The sequence below is a fragment of the Branchiostoma floridae genome, chromosome 6 (genome assembly GCF_000003815.2).
Source record: "Branchiostoma floridae strain S238N-H82 chromosome 6, Bfl_VNyyK, whole genome shotgun sequence".
Lineage (NCBI taxonomy): Eukaryota > Metazoa > Chordata > Leptocardii > Amphioxiformes > Branchiostomatidae > Branchiostoma > Branchiostoma floridae.
The window spans coordinates 18,909,924-18,926,256 of record NC_049984.1 but is presented as its reverse complement, the minus strand read 5'-3'; the positions used below and the strand labels follow the sequence as shown (position 1 = coordinate 18,926,256).

The following is a 16,333-nucleotide window of genomic DNA, read 5'->3' as shown; positions in this document are numbered from 1 at the left end:
CTGTATAGCATCATTATAGATCATATGCAGCCCATACAAATAATACCAATCATACTGATATTACAACACTTAAGAACTGCTTTTTGACATATCATATTACCTGGATGTTATAAAATTCATTGCCGTATCTGACTAGACTAATCAACTCCCAATAAAGTGTTTAGTAAGTTTCACCTACTTGTCTCTCAGCAGTCGTCCATCTGCGGTGCCTCCATACATGAGAACAGAGGTCAAATCTGTAGGCTCAAGTTAAGGTTGTAACATATCTATCCATCTATGCACATCAGACAAAGTGACTTTCCTATTTCACACAATCTCATGTATGTTACATACAACAGTTGCAGGGCCTAAATATCAACGGCTAAGTCTTCCCTACAGCAAATTTCTAACTAGCTAAGCTTCAAACTGACTGAAATGGTTAAAATAAATTTTACTGGTGCTCTGGACATTTGAACTCCTCAAAACCTGTAGACTACAGAATTGGCTGTAGACTGCAGAATAGACTGCAAAATTTCCTAAAGAGTGCTTTGCAGACATATCTTCATCCCATATCTTTAAAAGACTGCACTACACATATATTATTCGGTGTGAAAAAGTGCACATTACACTATAAGTGGCAACGGAAACACCCATTGCAACCCCTTTATGGCCCATAAGGCTTGTTCCACTAATAACCTCTACAACATCATGGCACAGGATACAGATGGTGGAGGTGGTTGCTATGGCACCGATGGTTCCCCTGGGAATGGAGTACTGGGCATCCTTCAGGTCACCTGACCGATTGGAACCTGCCATGATTCCTGAGGGGAGGGACAAACAAAATTGTTTAATTTATAACCTATTAATTAGTTTTTAGGACATTGTAGACATGCATTCACCAAACTGATGGGAAAAAATTCACCAGTACTTAGTGCTCATGTTATTACTTTGAACCCAGTATACATGAGGTTGCCAATAATACAATCACATGTAGCATTTCTACAACTGTAAATGCAAAAATTTTTGCGGTGGTTTTACATTTGCATGTTTACAGTTTTCGCACTACCGATTCACCACAAACTTAAAACCACTGCGAACATTTTTCCATGATAGCAAGATAATACAGTGCATGGTGCTGCGGTGAACTTAAACCAGCTCCAAACAGTAATTTTTCCCGCTATCGCAAAATAAAATCCCCGCAAACTTAAATGCATTTACTGTACCTTCATGCAATTTTGACAATCCTTCATCTGTCAGCCACCATCATAATTGCCCACCTTTGACAAATACCATACTCAGCCCAATACTTTTATCTCTGTTGCAATTGCTTCCATTATGGAGCTTGAAGCAGTACAGTAAATGCAGAAATGTTTGCGGTGGTTTTATGTTCGCAGTCTTCGTGAGGCAGTCTTAAAACCACCGCAATCATTTTTCCATTACAGTATGTGTCTACAGTCAATACCGCGAACTTGAAACCACTGTGAACACTCCACTTTCTCGCCAACGCGAAATTAAATCCCAGCGAACTTAAATGCATTTACAGTACTTGAAAATAACTGTTGCTGCTCATAAAGCTATTTTCAAAGTGAATGACCTCCTGACCTGTGACAGAAGGGAAGAAGATTCCCAGCAGGACGGTGAAGGTTGTCGTGATGTCGGCCACGATCTCGTACCTGTCAGGGGAGCCCACTCTGCGAGGCGCCGCGTCTCCCGCCAACATGTAGCTGTTCAGTCCGTTCTCTACAAGGCAGAAAACAAGGTTGAGTAGTTACGCCTGGCCACTAAGGAGCTGAATTTCTACAGAGCATGACTAACGAGGCATCTTAAAATAATTATTAGGCCACACAAACGTAATGTTGATTCACAGATTTTAAAAAACTGGAGAAACATCATGAAAACAAAGCAAGAGGACCAGGTTTATGAGTTGGTACACACAGTTTTATTAAGTAAATACAGTCATATTCAAGTTTTCCTCCCTGCATTTATGATGTCCTGCTATCTTTTCACTTTAAAAATCTGTAAACCAACAAATTAAATTGGTGTGGCCTATGGTTACCTTCAAGAGTGTGTCAGAACAATGTAGTTCTTGTTTCCAACTTTTCTTTCCCCTTTGGTAAACTGACAGACGGGTTAGCATAGCCAATTTTAGTAGGAAGAAGCAGTTTTGTGTAGAGTCTAGTAGAGAGGTGGCCTGTGCTGCTAAATACTCACTAACAAACTCATTGTTGCGCCCGAGGCCAGGGATACCAGCAATTCGTATTGGGTGGTTGTCTTCGTAGTAGGGGTCACACGTGGCGTTGGTCTCCTCCCCGCAGTAGGCCCTCCACAGGTCGTTGACTGTGTTGTTGGGTCCTATGTAGCTACAGTCATTATCAGGGGGGTTCACCAGGATCTCTCCTATCACACAGATCCTAGGAAATACAGACAAACAACTATCATGAGTTTCTTGGTACATATATAACATGTAGGTGAAGCTGGACTAGTTTATCAAGTACTTGAATATCACAAGGCTCATATAAGTAAGATATGAAAATAACAAAGAATGTTTTTGTTTGTAGCCCTCTCATTTGTCGTGAAGGGTGACTATCCTCAGTACTGTATTGCTGATGAACTGGAAGTAAAAAGATTTGTGATATTATCAAAAGAACAGTTTCTCTTAGTTTGAAGTAACTTAAAAGAAAGAATGACCTGTGTTATCTCAAGAGAGAGAGTGGGGTTAAAAGAGTCCTAAACTCCACATTCAACATTTTCCGATAGATATCAATTTTAGGAATTAAAACATGCATGCTAGTTCACATTTTATGATGAAATACTCACTAGTCTTGTGTACATCAAAAACCATTCAATATGTACTAGTACAATGTCTCCGACATGGCATGACAAACGTTCGGTTACAAAACCAATTTGAGGGACGATGTTAAAAACTCGTCTTGTTTTGTGCTGTTTGATAAATAAAGTGGGAACTAAGATAAACTCCGACAACGTAATTATTCTTGGAGATTTTAACATCCCTGGTATTAATTGGGATGCTAGCACAACAGACAACGCTCAGAACCATACAGGACAGGCACAGAAACTACTACACTTAGTGGACAACCATGGACTATTCCAAACAGTTCAGGAACCAACTAGAAATGGTAATCTTTTGGACCTGGTATTAGTTAATAACCCAAACATAATTGAAAAATCCACAGTTGTTTCGGGAATAAGCGACCATGACATGGTTCTAGTGGACGTAAACTTGGCACCCAAACAGAACAAAAAACCAAAAAGGAAAGTGTATATTCGCACCAAATCTGACGAGCCGGCTATCAAGAATGACCTTGAGGACTATGCAACAAACTTTAACATGAGAACAAAAGACATGTCAGTGACACAGAAATGGGATGACTTCAAAAGCAAAATGAAGCACACAATGAACAAGCACATTCCTAGTAAAATGACATCAAGCAGATACAATCTACCTTGGTTTAACAGAAACTTAAGAAGAAACTGTCGGAAGAAGCAACGTCTTTACAATAAAGCCAAGAGAACAGGACAAGAGGAAGACTGGAACAAATATGAGAAAGTAAAAAAAGGAGTTCAGAAAAGCATTAGATCAGCACACTCAAAATACGTGGCAAACATACTGGGAGAAGCTATAACTGACAAACCCAAAACATTCTGGTCATACATAAAAGGCCTGAGGAGAGACCTTGTCGGGGTAGCCACTCTAAAGGTGGGGAGTACCATTATCAGTGACAGTGAGAAAAAAGCAGAGGCACTCAGTTCACAGTTTAAAAGTGTATTCACAGAAGAAGACACTACAGACATGCCATCCCTCGGGAATCCCTGCACCCCTCCTATGGAACAAATAGAAGTTTCTACTTATGGTGTTGAAAAAATGTTGCAAGGCCTCAATCCCTCCAAAGCATCCGGGCCAGACCAAATACCTCCTTGGTTCCTCAAAATGACAGCCAGTGAAATCGCACCTGTTTTAACCAACATTTTCCAACAATCGCTTGACACAGGAGAAATCCCCAAAGACTGGAGAGATGCAAATATATGCGCCATTTTCAAAAAGGGAGATAGAGCGATCCCTAGTAACTACAGACCTGTTTCACTCACCAGTATTTCCTGTAAACTACTGGAACACATTATCCACAGCCATATCATGAAACACTTAGAAGGCCACAATATACTAACGGACTACCAGCATGGTTTCAGAGCAAAGCGATCCACAGAAACACAGCTTATTTTAACAGTTCACGACATAGCTGGGGCACTGAACAATAAAAGACAGGTGGATCTAGCAATACTCGATTTCACTAAAGCCTTCGATAAAGTCCCACATAGCAGACTCATATCAAAACTGGAGTTCTATGGAATTCAAGGTACTACACTTAACTGGCTGAAGGCTTTCCTGACGAATAGAGAGCAAACGGTAGTGGTGGAAGGGAAGGCCTCAGCTCCAGTTAAAGTAGCGTCAGGAGTTCCACAAGGGACTGTGCTGGGACCATTGCTCTTCCTCTTGTACATAAACGACTTGCCAGACCAGCTCGGTTCAAGTGTGAGGTTATTCGCTGATGATTGTCTGTTATATATAGAGGTATCCACACAAAATGATTCACAAGTTCTTCAGAAAGATCTGAACACCCTGGAAGAATGGCAAAGGAAATGGCTTATGCAGTTCAATCCTGATAAGTGCTATATCATGCACATAACGAACAAACGAACACCAAAAGTGTCCCTTTACCAGTTTTGGGGTCAGACATTAGAAACCACAAAAACCCACCCATACCTGGGTGTTACATTAACAACTGGGCTGAAGTGGGGTGTCCATGTTAACAAAATAACAACCAAGGCTAAACAGACATTGGGAGTAATCAAACGCAACCTGTGGGCATGTCCAACCAGGGTAAAATCACTTGCATACACGTCACTAGTAAGCCCTACCCTTGAGTATGCCGCTACAGTATGGGACCCGTATACAAAGAAAGACAAAGATAAACTTGAAAGGGTACAGAACCAAGCTGCCCGATTCTGCACAAACAACTATAACAGGGATTCTAGTGTTACCAAAATGAAAACAGATTTGCAGTGGATGTCACTTGAAGATAGAAGGAAAATGTCCAGACTTTCCATGATGTACAAAATGACCAATAAACTGGTGGACGTACCAACTGATAAGTATCTAATACCAGCTCAAAAAAGAACAAGAAACAGTCATGCATTCAAATACCAGAGTTACCAACCTAGGATTGATGTGTTCAAAAATTCGTACTTTCCTAGAACTATCGTAGAGTGGAATTTGTTATCACCAAGTACAGTAGGGGCATCTTCTCTGGGTAGTTTTAAAGAACGCTTGCAGATAGATGTGCAAAAGGTAGGTGTAATGAGTCGTTCGGTGTAATAGCTGCTGCCGCGCCGCGTGCCTGCGAAGCTGGTGTGTTACGCCGAACGGCGGTTATACCGGCTATATAGATACAGATACAGATACAGATGTCTTGTGAACAATTGATCGTCTTGGTGTGCACATCGCCTCTCATTGATGCCAAAAATATTCACGATGAAGGAAGTGTCTAGACATATAGGAAATGTATGGGTCTGCATGGGTTTAGTGAGTTTTACACAACTCGCGTAATTCACCACAAGTGAAAAAGGTTGCTGATTGTGAATTCACTGATACATTTGTACCTATTAATATTATCTATTGGAAAATAACAACCCCCTCTGGAGTTTCTGACCCCTTTAAGTTAACTCACCTGGGTTGTGTCGGGGGGAGGCCCGCAGTGACAAAGAACCCGATGAAGATAGCCAGGATGGAGAGGATGACGCAGGCCAGGGCAACCGTGGCAAACTTGTTGACGAACTTGACCCCCACAAACACGATCCCGCCCATGAGGACAAGTAGGGCCGTTCCGTACACGCGCATGTTGTTGAAGAGGTTGTTCTGGCCCTCTGGTCCAGTGATGGTGCCGAACAGGATCATGTTTGGTGCTATGTAGGTCTGGGGAAAACAGTGGGTGCCATTGGTTATGGTAAAATAGACTGACAATGTCTAACACACAGCTTACAACTGGTGCCACATATAGTTATTAAGTAATTGCACGATATTGACTTCCTTTAGTCTCAACAGTATCCCATTGCATTCCTGGAGCTAAAACTTAGAGGAAATAAAAACAGGGAGTTAATCTGGATTGGCTAGTTAGACCATTTGAACTTTTTAGAACTTGCACTGTTTTATCAATAAATAAGTAAGAAAGAACCTAAGTTATACTGAATATTGGTAGGTGAAAACCTAAGGTTTTTTTAAATTTTGGAACCTTATGGATGACGCCATTAGTCATGATTGTCATCATGATTTACATTGTATGTTTCCATCTAGTTTTTTTGATGAAAAACTACACAACGTAGGCAAACACAAAACTTTGGTTATCACTACATTGTATAATGACAAATGCTACAACTGCATGTTTGCGCAAAAGAAAGTATATCAATTATCTATAATTATAGAGAAATTATTGAGAGAGAGTGGTGCAGGTAAAATTTGTCTGGTGCAGGTAATTTTCGATGTTACCTGCACCGGTGCAGGTACATGTACATGTATGCAGAAAAAGTTATTTCAAGCCCTGCATGACGTACACTGCAAGGAAAAGAGACAGCAACGATACACGAAATATTGCACTAAACTCACCAACAGAATTTCAATGGCTCCCAGAATGTACATAGCTGATGCAAACGTTGTTCCCAGGTAGAACAGGATCCCCACAGCTCCTCCGAACTCTGGCCCCAGGGAGCGGGATATCATGAAGTACGAGCCTCCGGCTGTCATGACAAATTAGCATAAGCATGATTTATCACTTGATTTGTACAGTGTATGAAACAGGCAAAAACCTTAATATTTTCAAAATAGTTTGACCAGATGATTTGTAGGTATAGATCTATTATTGAGGATACTGAATATTATGTAGGTTGGAATTAGATGTCTCTGAGAAGAAAGACCTGCAGTCATTCTGGCTCAGGGATCCAGAATTCTGGCTCAAAGTCAGAATTCTGGCTAAGGTTCCCAGAATTCTGGCTCACACAGCCAGAATTCTGCAGAATTGGCTTTCTTCGTGGAGACATCTTAGCCAGAATTCTGGATCCCTGAGCCAGTATTCTGCAGACTTTTCCTCTTGGAGACATCTAATCGCAACCTACATATTCAGTATGCTCATACCTACAAATATTAATTCATCTGGTTAATCTATTTTGAAAATATTAAAGGTTTTCTGGAATTATACTGTTGCCTGTTAATCAATTTTGAAGAGTGAGCAAATGAGTCCCTGACATAATCTTAAGCTAACAGACTCCAAAAATCCTCTTCTTTTTGGCATCATAAATCTTGAAGATCGATAACCAGCAAGTATGCCTCCAGCCAGGATGGTACATAAGGATATGGAGTTAGCCATATGTCTTTATCAAGTGCTGACAAGACTGAGCCTTACCTGGCACGATGCCATTGGTAGCAATAGCACTCATGGATATGGCTGTCAGCATGGTCTGTGGAGAAGGGAACATGGAAAAATTACAACAAATGCAGTGCAATGCACAAATATTGATTACACAGTAGTTCTGTCCTTTACACTCTCTATACAATATCAACATTTACACAAGATAAACTTGCATCTCAACTTTGTTAATTCTCACAGTGATGTACGACAAACTGTACTGGAAGTCAAACTTTACTTTCTGCAACTCATCATGAGGGTGACAATTGATGAATGATGATGAGATGATCATAATATCACAAAAAAGTCATTTCGATATTACATGATCCCTTTTGCTACAATTATGACTACAGTTGAAGTTACAACAAAGAAACACAAAAGTCATATCAATATTTCATCCCTTTCGCAACATATTACTACAGTTTGAACTATGACAAAAAAAATTCATTTACAAAACAGACACATTAGAGTCAATTCCAAGTCACCGAGATGGTTTTGAAATAATATTTGTAATAAGTTTGAACTATTTTGAGTAAAAGAACATTTCAGTCACTTAAGTTCGAAATTGTTCAAACATTTCAAAATGAAAGTTTAAACACGTTTGAACCTTTTTATATTTGTTGGAACATTTGGGAAAGTAATGATATAATTATCTCTTTATTTAGAACAATTTTCAAACATCTATGTGTTTTTGTTACTGTTCCAACATGTTCCAACATTTTGTGTCATTTTTTCCCTCCATAAAAAACCCATAAACAAAGCTGCTAAGCTTAGTCCTTTGTTTGGCTCTTGTATTTTTAGATGTTCTTTAGTATACAATGGTGAGTCTTTTGTGAGAAGGTGGCAGACAGACATAATTTCCTGCACTTGGCAGGGATGTGTGAATTGCCCTCTTCCCAGCCCACTGACCCAGTTTCATCATATTGTTTCCATGTTCGAACATGTGATCACAAATGATGCATCTATGTTGGAACAGTTTAGAAACTAACAGAAATAATGTATTTGATGTTAGAAATGTTTCCAACATGTTTGAATACTATAGAAATATTCAGAACGTCACATAGATGTTATGAATAGTTCTAAACAGTTACTTATCACAGTTAGATTGTTACAAAGATTTCCAAAATGTTGGCACAAAAGGCAAGAAACACCCTCTCGGTAATATGGAATCGACTCTATAATGACTTAATCAGGTATTTTCTACCAGTACTTCTTTCGAAGCTTTTAATCACACCATTACAGTAAAACTGTAGTCTCCTTTGCCATTTAGTTTCTTTTTGCGTAGTGTTATAGTCTGTATAGACTGACTGACAGTCATCAGGGGGTCAAAGACTAATAAAATTTGATCTTGACACAATTGGTCTTCTTCTTAAATTACTTAAGTTAAAAAAATAAATATCATTATATCATCTTCTTAAAAAACGAGAGTGAGAAGTATGAAGAACTTACCGTGCAGCAACACATGAAGACGATGATGAAGGCTTCCAGTACTCCTGCCATGCCCACGATCCATGACAGACGTACAAACAGCAGCACACCCAGGATGTTTTGTAGACATGGCAGGTACACTCCTATCAATGTGCCCAGCTGGTTTTTCTGTAATAAAGTTTGGACACCATGTTTAGATGTTGTATGTGTATGAGCCTCAATATCCATTTGTTACTACCATACATTTAAGTCATACCATTATCCAGATAACGGATACAGTTTGTATAACATGCTAAGGGAAACAGATATATACAATGTTAATGTTATTTGAAATGTTTCTAATGTTTTCTTTTACTGAAAACAATCAAATCTACTGAGCACAGATATATGCTTTTAAAAACCATACTTAAAGGCATTGTTTTTAGACGTTAATCATGTGTACATGTATGTGGCTCTGAATGGCAATATTCCCAGGTTTGTAATAGTAAAACCTGTATCATTTTTTGGGGGCCTTTTTTTAAAATGAAAAAAATTGGACAGGTGAATCCGAGAAGCAACAAATAAAATTGGCGTGGCCTGTGGAGCATACATGTATCTTTATTCAAATGAAAACCGGGAGTGACTAACCCGTGGAACTTGTTTGCCCTCCCCCTGCTGATGTTCCTTCTCCCCAGGTTGGACAGGGTTGTAGCTGACCAGCCCCTGTAGTATGGTCGACACCACGGGTCGTCTGTGGATCTCATCCTAAACACACAAGTACACAAGATTATGATACATCAGGGCTCGAAATTCATTTTGGGGATTAGGTGCACTGGTACACCCAGCTTAAAAAATTGGGTGCACCAAAAAAGTTTTGGGTGCACCACTCAAATTCAACTAATAACCTAATAATAAAACTTAGTTACAAACTATCAAATTCCTAAACAAGTACCATGACAGACATTTTCATTATCTTTCTAACACTTACAATGTAGATGTGAAGAATGTGTCAAGAATATGATGTAACTAGTATCCTTTATATCTTACAATATAATATAATACCCAAAAATGTTCTTAGGTTTATGTATGTAAAGTTTACATACATAAACCTAAGAAAATTTTTGGGTGCACCCTGTGTAGCACCCACAGATAATAATTGGGTGCACAGTTCCAATTTTGGGTGCACCTGGGTGCACATGCACCCAGTATTTCGAGCCCTGTACATGTACATGTGTATTTTTCATTTGCACTATTGTTGTACGTAGACAAAAGAAATACCAATAGACTAGCCCCCCTGCTATAGTGCTTGCACCAAAGTGTGGCCCAAGGCTTTAAAGCGGAGATGAGCGCCGGGCCAGATGCATCTTCTGATCACAGACCCCCTTCTTCTATAATGTATGGGCCACTTAAGCTTTAGCCTAAGACAAAAGAAACCTAGATGACACTAATCTCTCAAGTTTAAAATCATAAAGTTTAAGTCAAAAGTCCTTCCCGCAACAGACAGTGCATAGGGCAGCGCCCATCTCTGTTTTGGTAGCCCTGGGCCACACAACTTTGTGCAATCACAACAGCAAGGGGCTATCCGTAGTCTACAGGTAGTGGTGTATGTTCAACGTATGTTCTGGAATGCTGAGTGCTAAGCAGATAAAGCAGCCATGTACCATTTTTAAAGTCTAGCTCACGACCTACATGTACATAATGCAAGCACTCTACCAAGGCCATAGCATGAACAATACTAATCGTAAAACTAATAGCCCTGTAAATGACACATACCTCATACAAAGCTAGATTTGTCTCCGGATCATCCTTCTCTAAATCTATGAAGGGACTCGCTTCGTTATGTTTGGCCGGGCCATTTCCTGTTGGTGTAAAAAAAAAAGAATTATAGCATAATCTAATTAATGATAAGCTGTTACAGGTCTTAGACAATTAGGACACAGACATACTAAACATTTATCATTCTGTGTTATGACAGTTGTCCTCAAACCATTGACATTTAATATGATTTATGAAAATATCAGACCGAAACTCTCACGTTTTCCCTTTGTATTAGTAGCAGGTACACTGAACAGCTGGTCTTTAGCCGTGGACGTGGTAAAACGGTTTCCCTGCTTGTCCATTTTGTGCACAGCAAAATATGGACGTCTGTGCACAAAAGTACAAACTGGTATGACAAGTAATTACAGCGACCACGTCTACAAGGTTGGGAGGTTAATCAGGTTCACCGACCCTGTACATAAGGAAAGGTCGACATGCCAGATATGCTGGGATTAGTCTACTGGAAATGCCATGCACTGAAAACTTGTTTCCGAGGGAAATAACTAGAATTTTCCCATTGCAAATAGGAGCATTGCTTATGTAATGATAACAAACAGTAGAAGTAAGGTAACAAGTGTACAGTAAACATTTAGTGATAGACATGAGAGTAGTAGAATGGTATGTAGATAGAAACATGCTTGAACTATTACACATCAACTTTTATTTTTATGTCTACTTGTCCAATAGTTAAATCTTGTACGTGTGTGGGATAATGGCAGTTAACACTTATCTGTGTTCCTTTATCACCATGCAAATTTTACGACATATCATACAATAATCCATGTGAGAATTTGTATAGTGTTACCGATAGATCCAACTAATTGATGAATTTTTGCACATCCAGGTAGATCTGGAGCCAACACAAAAAGTAATAACAATTTCAAACTGTATAAAGTTTTACAGTTTCGAGACATACTCTCATGTCACAATATTTCGACAAGAAAAACGTCCCACACAAAGCTGATAATCTTGCAAATTTCATCTTATACATGTAAATTCTTTAAAATTATAGCTGCCAGCATTGTGAATAAAAGGATTCCAAGTTTGGAGTCAATAATGTTGGATTCCGAAATCTTACATTAGGCCTAGGAAAAAAATGTTGCGTTTCCTGTTTCAGTCCTGAAGAAAATAGGTCCGGTAGGTAGGAATTTTTTTTCTTGTACTTTTTTTAGGCTAGCCAAAACTCTAGTGATATATACATTGTATAAATTACAATAATGTTGAACAAGTAAACTGAAATGCATGGGGAACTTGTCTTCAATGTCAAACTTTGATTTTGTGCATAATACTAGATGCATCTATCCTTCATTAGATCGGATGAGTAGTGTTTTTACTTCAATAGGAAGCAGGCTGAACAAAAATTCCAACTGGAATCTATGTGACTGTGAGTCCACTGCCACCCAAACGAAAGTCTAGGGTAGGTGGGAGAACAGGAAACATAAACATGCATCTAACACGACACACGGCTACCTTTAGGTTGGAGTAACAGTTCATTACTGTCTGCCACTCCGGGTTCCTTGTCCTTATCATGTGAGTTAGTGAGGGATGTAGGAGATGTGGGGGAGGTGGCCTCCCCTGTCTCATCCTCCTCTTCTACACCATCTACCGTTACCACGGTGACCGTTACCATGGTGATGAGTGAGTGGCAGGTGAGAGGAGAGAGCAGAGCAGAGAGCAACATGGAGGTTAGCAAGAATGACAAGGGTTACCATGGGAACCAGCCATGTGACAAAAAGCCTGGCTAGAAATAGTAGAATGACAATTTGGTATCCATTTTCACACTTTTTGCTAATTTCTCTGCAGGGTTGGACAAGTCCACTAGCCAGATTGTCCAGGGCAAGTGCATGTCCTAACCCACTTGTCCGATCGGGCAAGTAAGTAGTAGTAAGATTTTTCCATGAGAGAGATTTTGATATACTTGTTACCTTTCACAGTCATAGCATCAGGCCTTGGTCAACACAGAAAAATACAGCCAACAATAAAAGAATTCTATTGATGGGATTGAAAATACTTAGCCAAATGTCATTTACTAGTAGATGTCCGGACAAGTGAAAAGTTAGTTTGGGCAAGTAAATTTTCTATGTACTTGCCCAATAGGACAAGTGAATTTATGAAAACTTGTCCAACCCTACCTACAGTAAAATTGAGTAAATTTATTGATGCTCAATAGCTTTCTGTGGGGTAATAATTACTGAAAACCATGGAAGTTCCTATACAGGATGCCAAAGGTACTCCCACTCAGGTGTTCTGCATGGGAAATGTCTCACACAGGTAGAACACACTGTCAGGTAATCTGATTAGTTCCACCAAGGGACTGGTTCCCACAGTTAAGTACAGGGTGCAATAGAGAGGTCGTGACCCCTAATGAACTGTATATCATGGGTGCCATTATTGGTACAACACACATTAGAGCAGCAACAAGAGTGATTGGGAAGATATCAATCTGAACATGCACACATCACATGGGTTATTATCAGAGGAAATGGTGCACATATGATCATCTATAACTACAGCAGTAAAGCTAGAGGAATAGTGAAAAGATGAGTATAGCAGTGATGACCATATAAAATTTTCATTGACATGATTTTGTCTGGTACTTCATATCAGAAAACCTGAAATTTCATAGCACTCAATTAGGCTTTAAGCTAGGATTTTATCAATATTATACTTAATAGGGCATCCAAATTTCTTTGTGAGTCGTGGTACATACTCTATGCTACTATCATATAGGCGCAACTATTCTAGGGGGGTCCGGAGGCATCCACCTTCCATGGTGCAGACTTTTCAAGAATTTTAAGTTAAAGTTAAAACAGTGCATTCTAAGGTATCCTGAGGGGTAAAATTACTGTGATCTGGTAGCATCCCAGGTCAATCAGAATGTTATGCTTGTCAAAGTATCTGCTCCCCAGTGTAAGGCCTATAGTGCTCTAATTTCTTGTTATTTTAAGAAAATCTGTCAAAGCCTGGATGCTTGCCTGGCTAAAAGTCTGCACTCAATGAAAGATACAGGAGGTATGTAACAGTGAATTCAAAACAATACAATTTCAATCCTGCTGACATCTGCTATTGATAAGGCAAATGATACACTCAGCTGTTACACACATAATTAGGACCAGGGGAATAAATGATTATCCCTCTCTCAGTCTTGACATCTACTATAATAGTATAAGAGCAACACAAAATTGTACAGTGTACTTTAGTTCAGGGTATTTCAAATAAGACTTCATACACATGCATTCAGATAGAGACTCAGGCAATAATATTACTGTAGACTAATTACTGTACTTGTAAGAAACTAAAAGAAGCTCCATCTTAAGATTGGAATTCCGTTTTTCCCATTTTGAAATGTGCTAATATTTTCAATATAAAAGCACTTGGTGCAAAGTCTTTACATATGATTGACAAGTATGATGCACAGTTGTGAAATATAGTAATAACTTTCATGAATATTCATTTTGAAAATTTTCTTCCTGCAGGAATTCCTGCAGGAATTCCTGCAGGAAGCGTTTTTCCTGCAGGAATTCCTGCAGGAAGCGTTTTTCCTGCAGGAATGCTGCAGGCATTCCTGCAGAAATTCCTGCAGGAGAAAGGTAAATTCCTGCAGGAAGAATGTTTCCTGCAGGAATTTCTGCAGGAATGGCCTTATAATTCATATCTAAATCAATGACACTAAGATAGGAGTGCTACACACCGGCAAAAAAGTATGCAACAAACGTTTTAGTAGTAGTTTCTCCTATTCATGCAACTTTTTCAACATATACATTTACATTTTGTACTACAGTTAAATGTGGAGTATAATCACACCCCGCGCAACATTTCTACCCCCAGTTCAACCTGTATGACCTCACAAGCGCCATGTTCTTGTTGACTGTCGACGCATCAAAAGCCAGCCAATTTCTCAACAGTTATCATATATAATATCAATGTCACTAAATCCTTCAAAATTATGAGGTAGTCTGGCAACATTTTGGAAGCACGACGTGTGCCCGACTCGGGGTGGTCGTGGTCGCAAGTTTGAGTTTAATCCGATTAAATGTGAACGCATTTTTTTAATCCAACAGAAAGCTTTAATCGGATTCCTCATTTAACTCACTTGTATTTTTTCATTTGAATGGGGTCCAAGTTGCCCATGACATGTTCAACAGTTGTGCCGACAGAGCCATTACGGCTGTTCACACATGGGTGTTTTCATCAAATGAAAACTGCTCTATTCAAATGCTCCTTCCATGCATGCAATGATATCTTGTAAATGCAGTACCAAGTTGAACGTGGCAAAGAATGAAAGCTCCTTGGTCAGCAACTTGAGATTTGTTTGATCTGGTTGGTCATATTTTGACCATCATAAGATTAACACTTGAATTTTTGTTCCAGAGAATATTTCATAAAGTTTAAAATTGGGCCTAAGAAAGCCAGGGGCTTGCTTCCTCTTGTTGAAAATTCAAGTAAGTATGCGCTATTGTAATGCGGGTTCAAAGTAAGGTCAGCTATTGTTCTATAGATATGCAAAGGATGCTGGTGTCCAATTATCAATTATCAAAGGACTAATTATTCCCCAGGTCCAAACATCCTGGCTACCTGTAGTGCTGAGGACCTAAGGCCTTCAGAAAGAATCCTGGAACTTGGGGGTACACTATTACAAGAAATTACAGACTGAAGAATTACAGAATTTCAGAAACCTAAGTTCACTTTTACACTAATCTATTTAAATATGAAATGGTTAAACCTAAAGGGTAAATCAAGGTTGTCTTTGTCAATTTAAAGGTAAACTATGAATAATTTTTCTTGAAGTTTTGTGAAAATTTGATGGTAATTGTGGACTCCACTTATAATAAGGTAATAAATAGACTGCTCAAACCAAGGAGGTTTAATATAGGCATCATGGAATGAAGTCAGCACCTCTGTGCCTAATTTCCAATCCAGCTGTGCCTTGCTCAATTTGCCCTTCAAGCTGCGTTACATTAAACAACTGCTCGCTATCAGACCCCCTTCTGTCAGTAATGACCATGGTAAAATCAGACCCGAGTGCTCGAAAATAAAAGCTGGACTGCTTCTAGTTGGGGGGGCTACTTTCAAAGTTGGTCATTTGGTCGTTTGATACCACTGTTGCACAGTGACTATGACTGCTTCCCAAAAAACCTGGTGCAGGATGAAGACCCAAAAAAAGTTTGCTTTTGCCCAACTAGTGTAACAGTGGGTTCAAGTAGTTCCTACCGTCCTTGCTAAGGAGCTCTGAGCTTTTGTGGCGACAGCGGTAGCGTACTGGATTTGTGATCCGGCTGCTGGTTTGAATCCTGGGAGTTGGGATGTTGTTTTTTCTGTTCTACTCGCCCCTCTGGTTGTTTCACTGGTTGCCACACCAGATATCGAACCCTTTCTTGAGTGACAGATAAAGCTCCTTGGTTAATAACAAAGGACACAAAATATGCCAGGAAAGGAATATACACCGGTAAGCTTGTACAGGCTAGACGAGTTCGGCTTTGTTTTCGCCCCCCCCCCCCCAAAAAAAAATCGCCAAGCTTCCCAGAGAGGCCGGTGAAGGAGCCGAACTCCTCAAACCCGAAAAAGCTTTCCGGGGAAATTCCCTTCCCCGGCAAAATTTCCTTTCCCCGAAAATTTCCCGAATAAAAATCCGAAATAGCCCCCCCCCCCCCCCCCCA

The 16,333-nt window shown here is 39.6% G+C and overlaps 1 protein-coding gene across 7 annotated transcripts in view; it reads right to left on the bottom strand.

Annotated features, from left to right (window-relative positions):
* The window catches only part of LOC118417801 (solute carrier family 12 member 4-like), a 63,975-nt gene that overhangs the window by 18,033 nt on the left and 29,609 nt on the right, over nt 1-16,333 (bottom strand). For 4 of the 7 annotated variants that reach the window (XM_035823525.1, XM_035823526.1, XM_035823527.1 and 1 more), the window contains exons 2-12: nt 12,147-12,278; nt 10,632-10,717; nt 9,507-9,623; nt 8,901-9,047; nt 7,449-7,503; nt 6,656-6,786; nt 5,724-5,968; nt 2,191-2,390; nt 1,582-1,719; nt 702-800; nt 179-236 (exon numbers count right to left, since the gene is read on the bottom strand). In XM_035823525.1, coding sequence (XP_035679418.1) covers nt 179-236; nt 702-800; nt 1,582-1,719; nt 2,191-2,390; nt 5,724-5,968; nt 6,656-6,786; nt 7,449-7,503; nt 8,901-9,047; nt 9,507-9,623; nt 10,632-10,717; nt 12,147-12,278 — 1,408 coding nt within the window. Of the gene's footprint in view, nt 1-178; nt 237-701; nt 801-1,581; nt 1,720-2,190; nt 2,391-5,723; nt 5,969-6,655; nt 6,787-7,448; nt 7,504-8,900; nt 9,048-9,506; nt 9,624-10,631; nt 10,718-10,893; nt 11,020-12,146; nt 12,279-16,333 lie in introns of those variants that run through there. The other 3 variants (XM_035823528.1, XM_035823531.1, XM_035823530.1) reach the window with 2 other exon arrangements.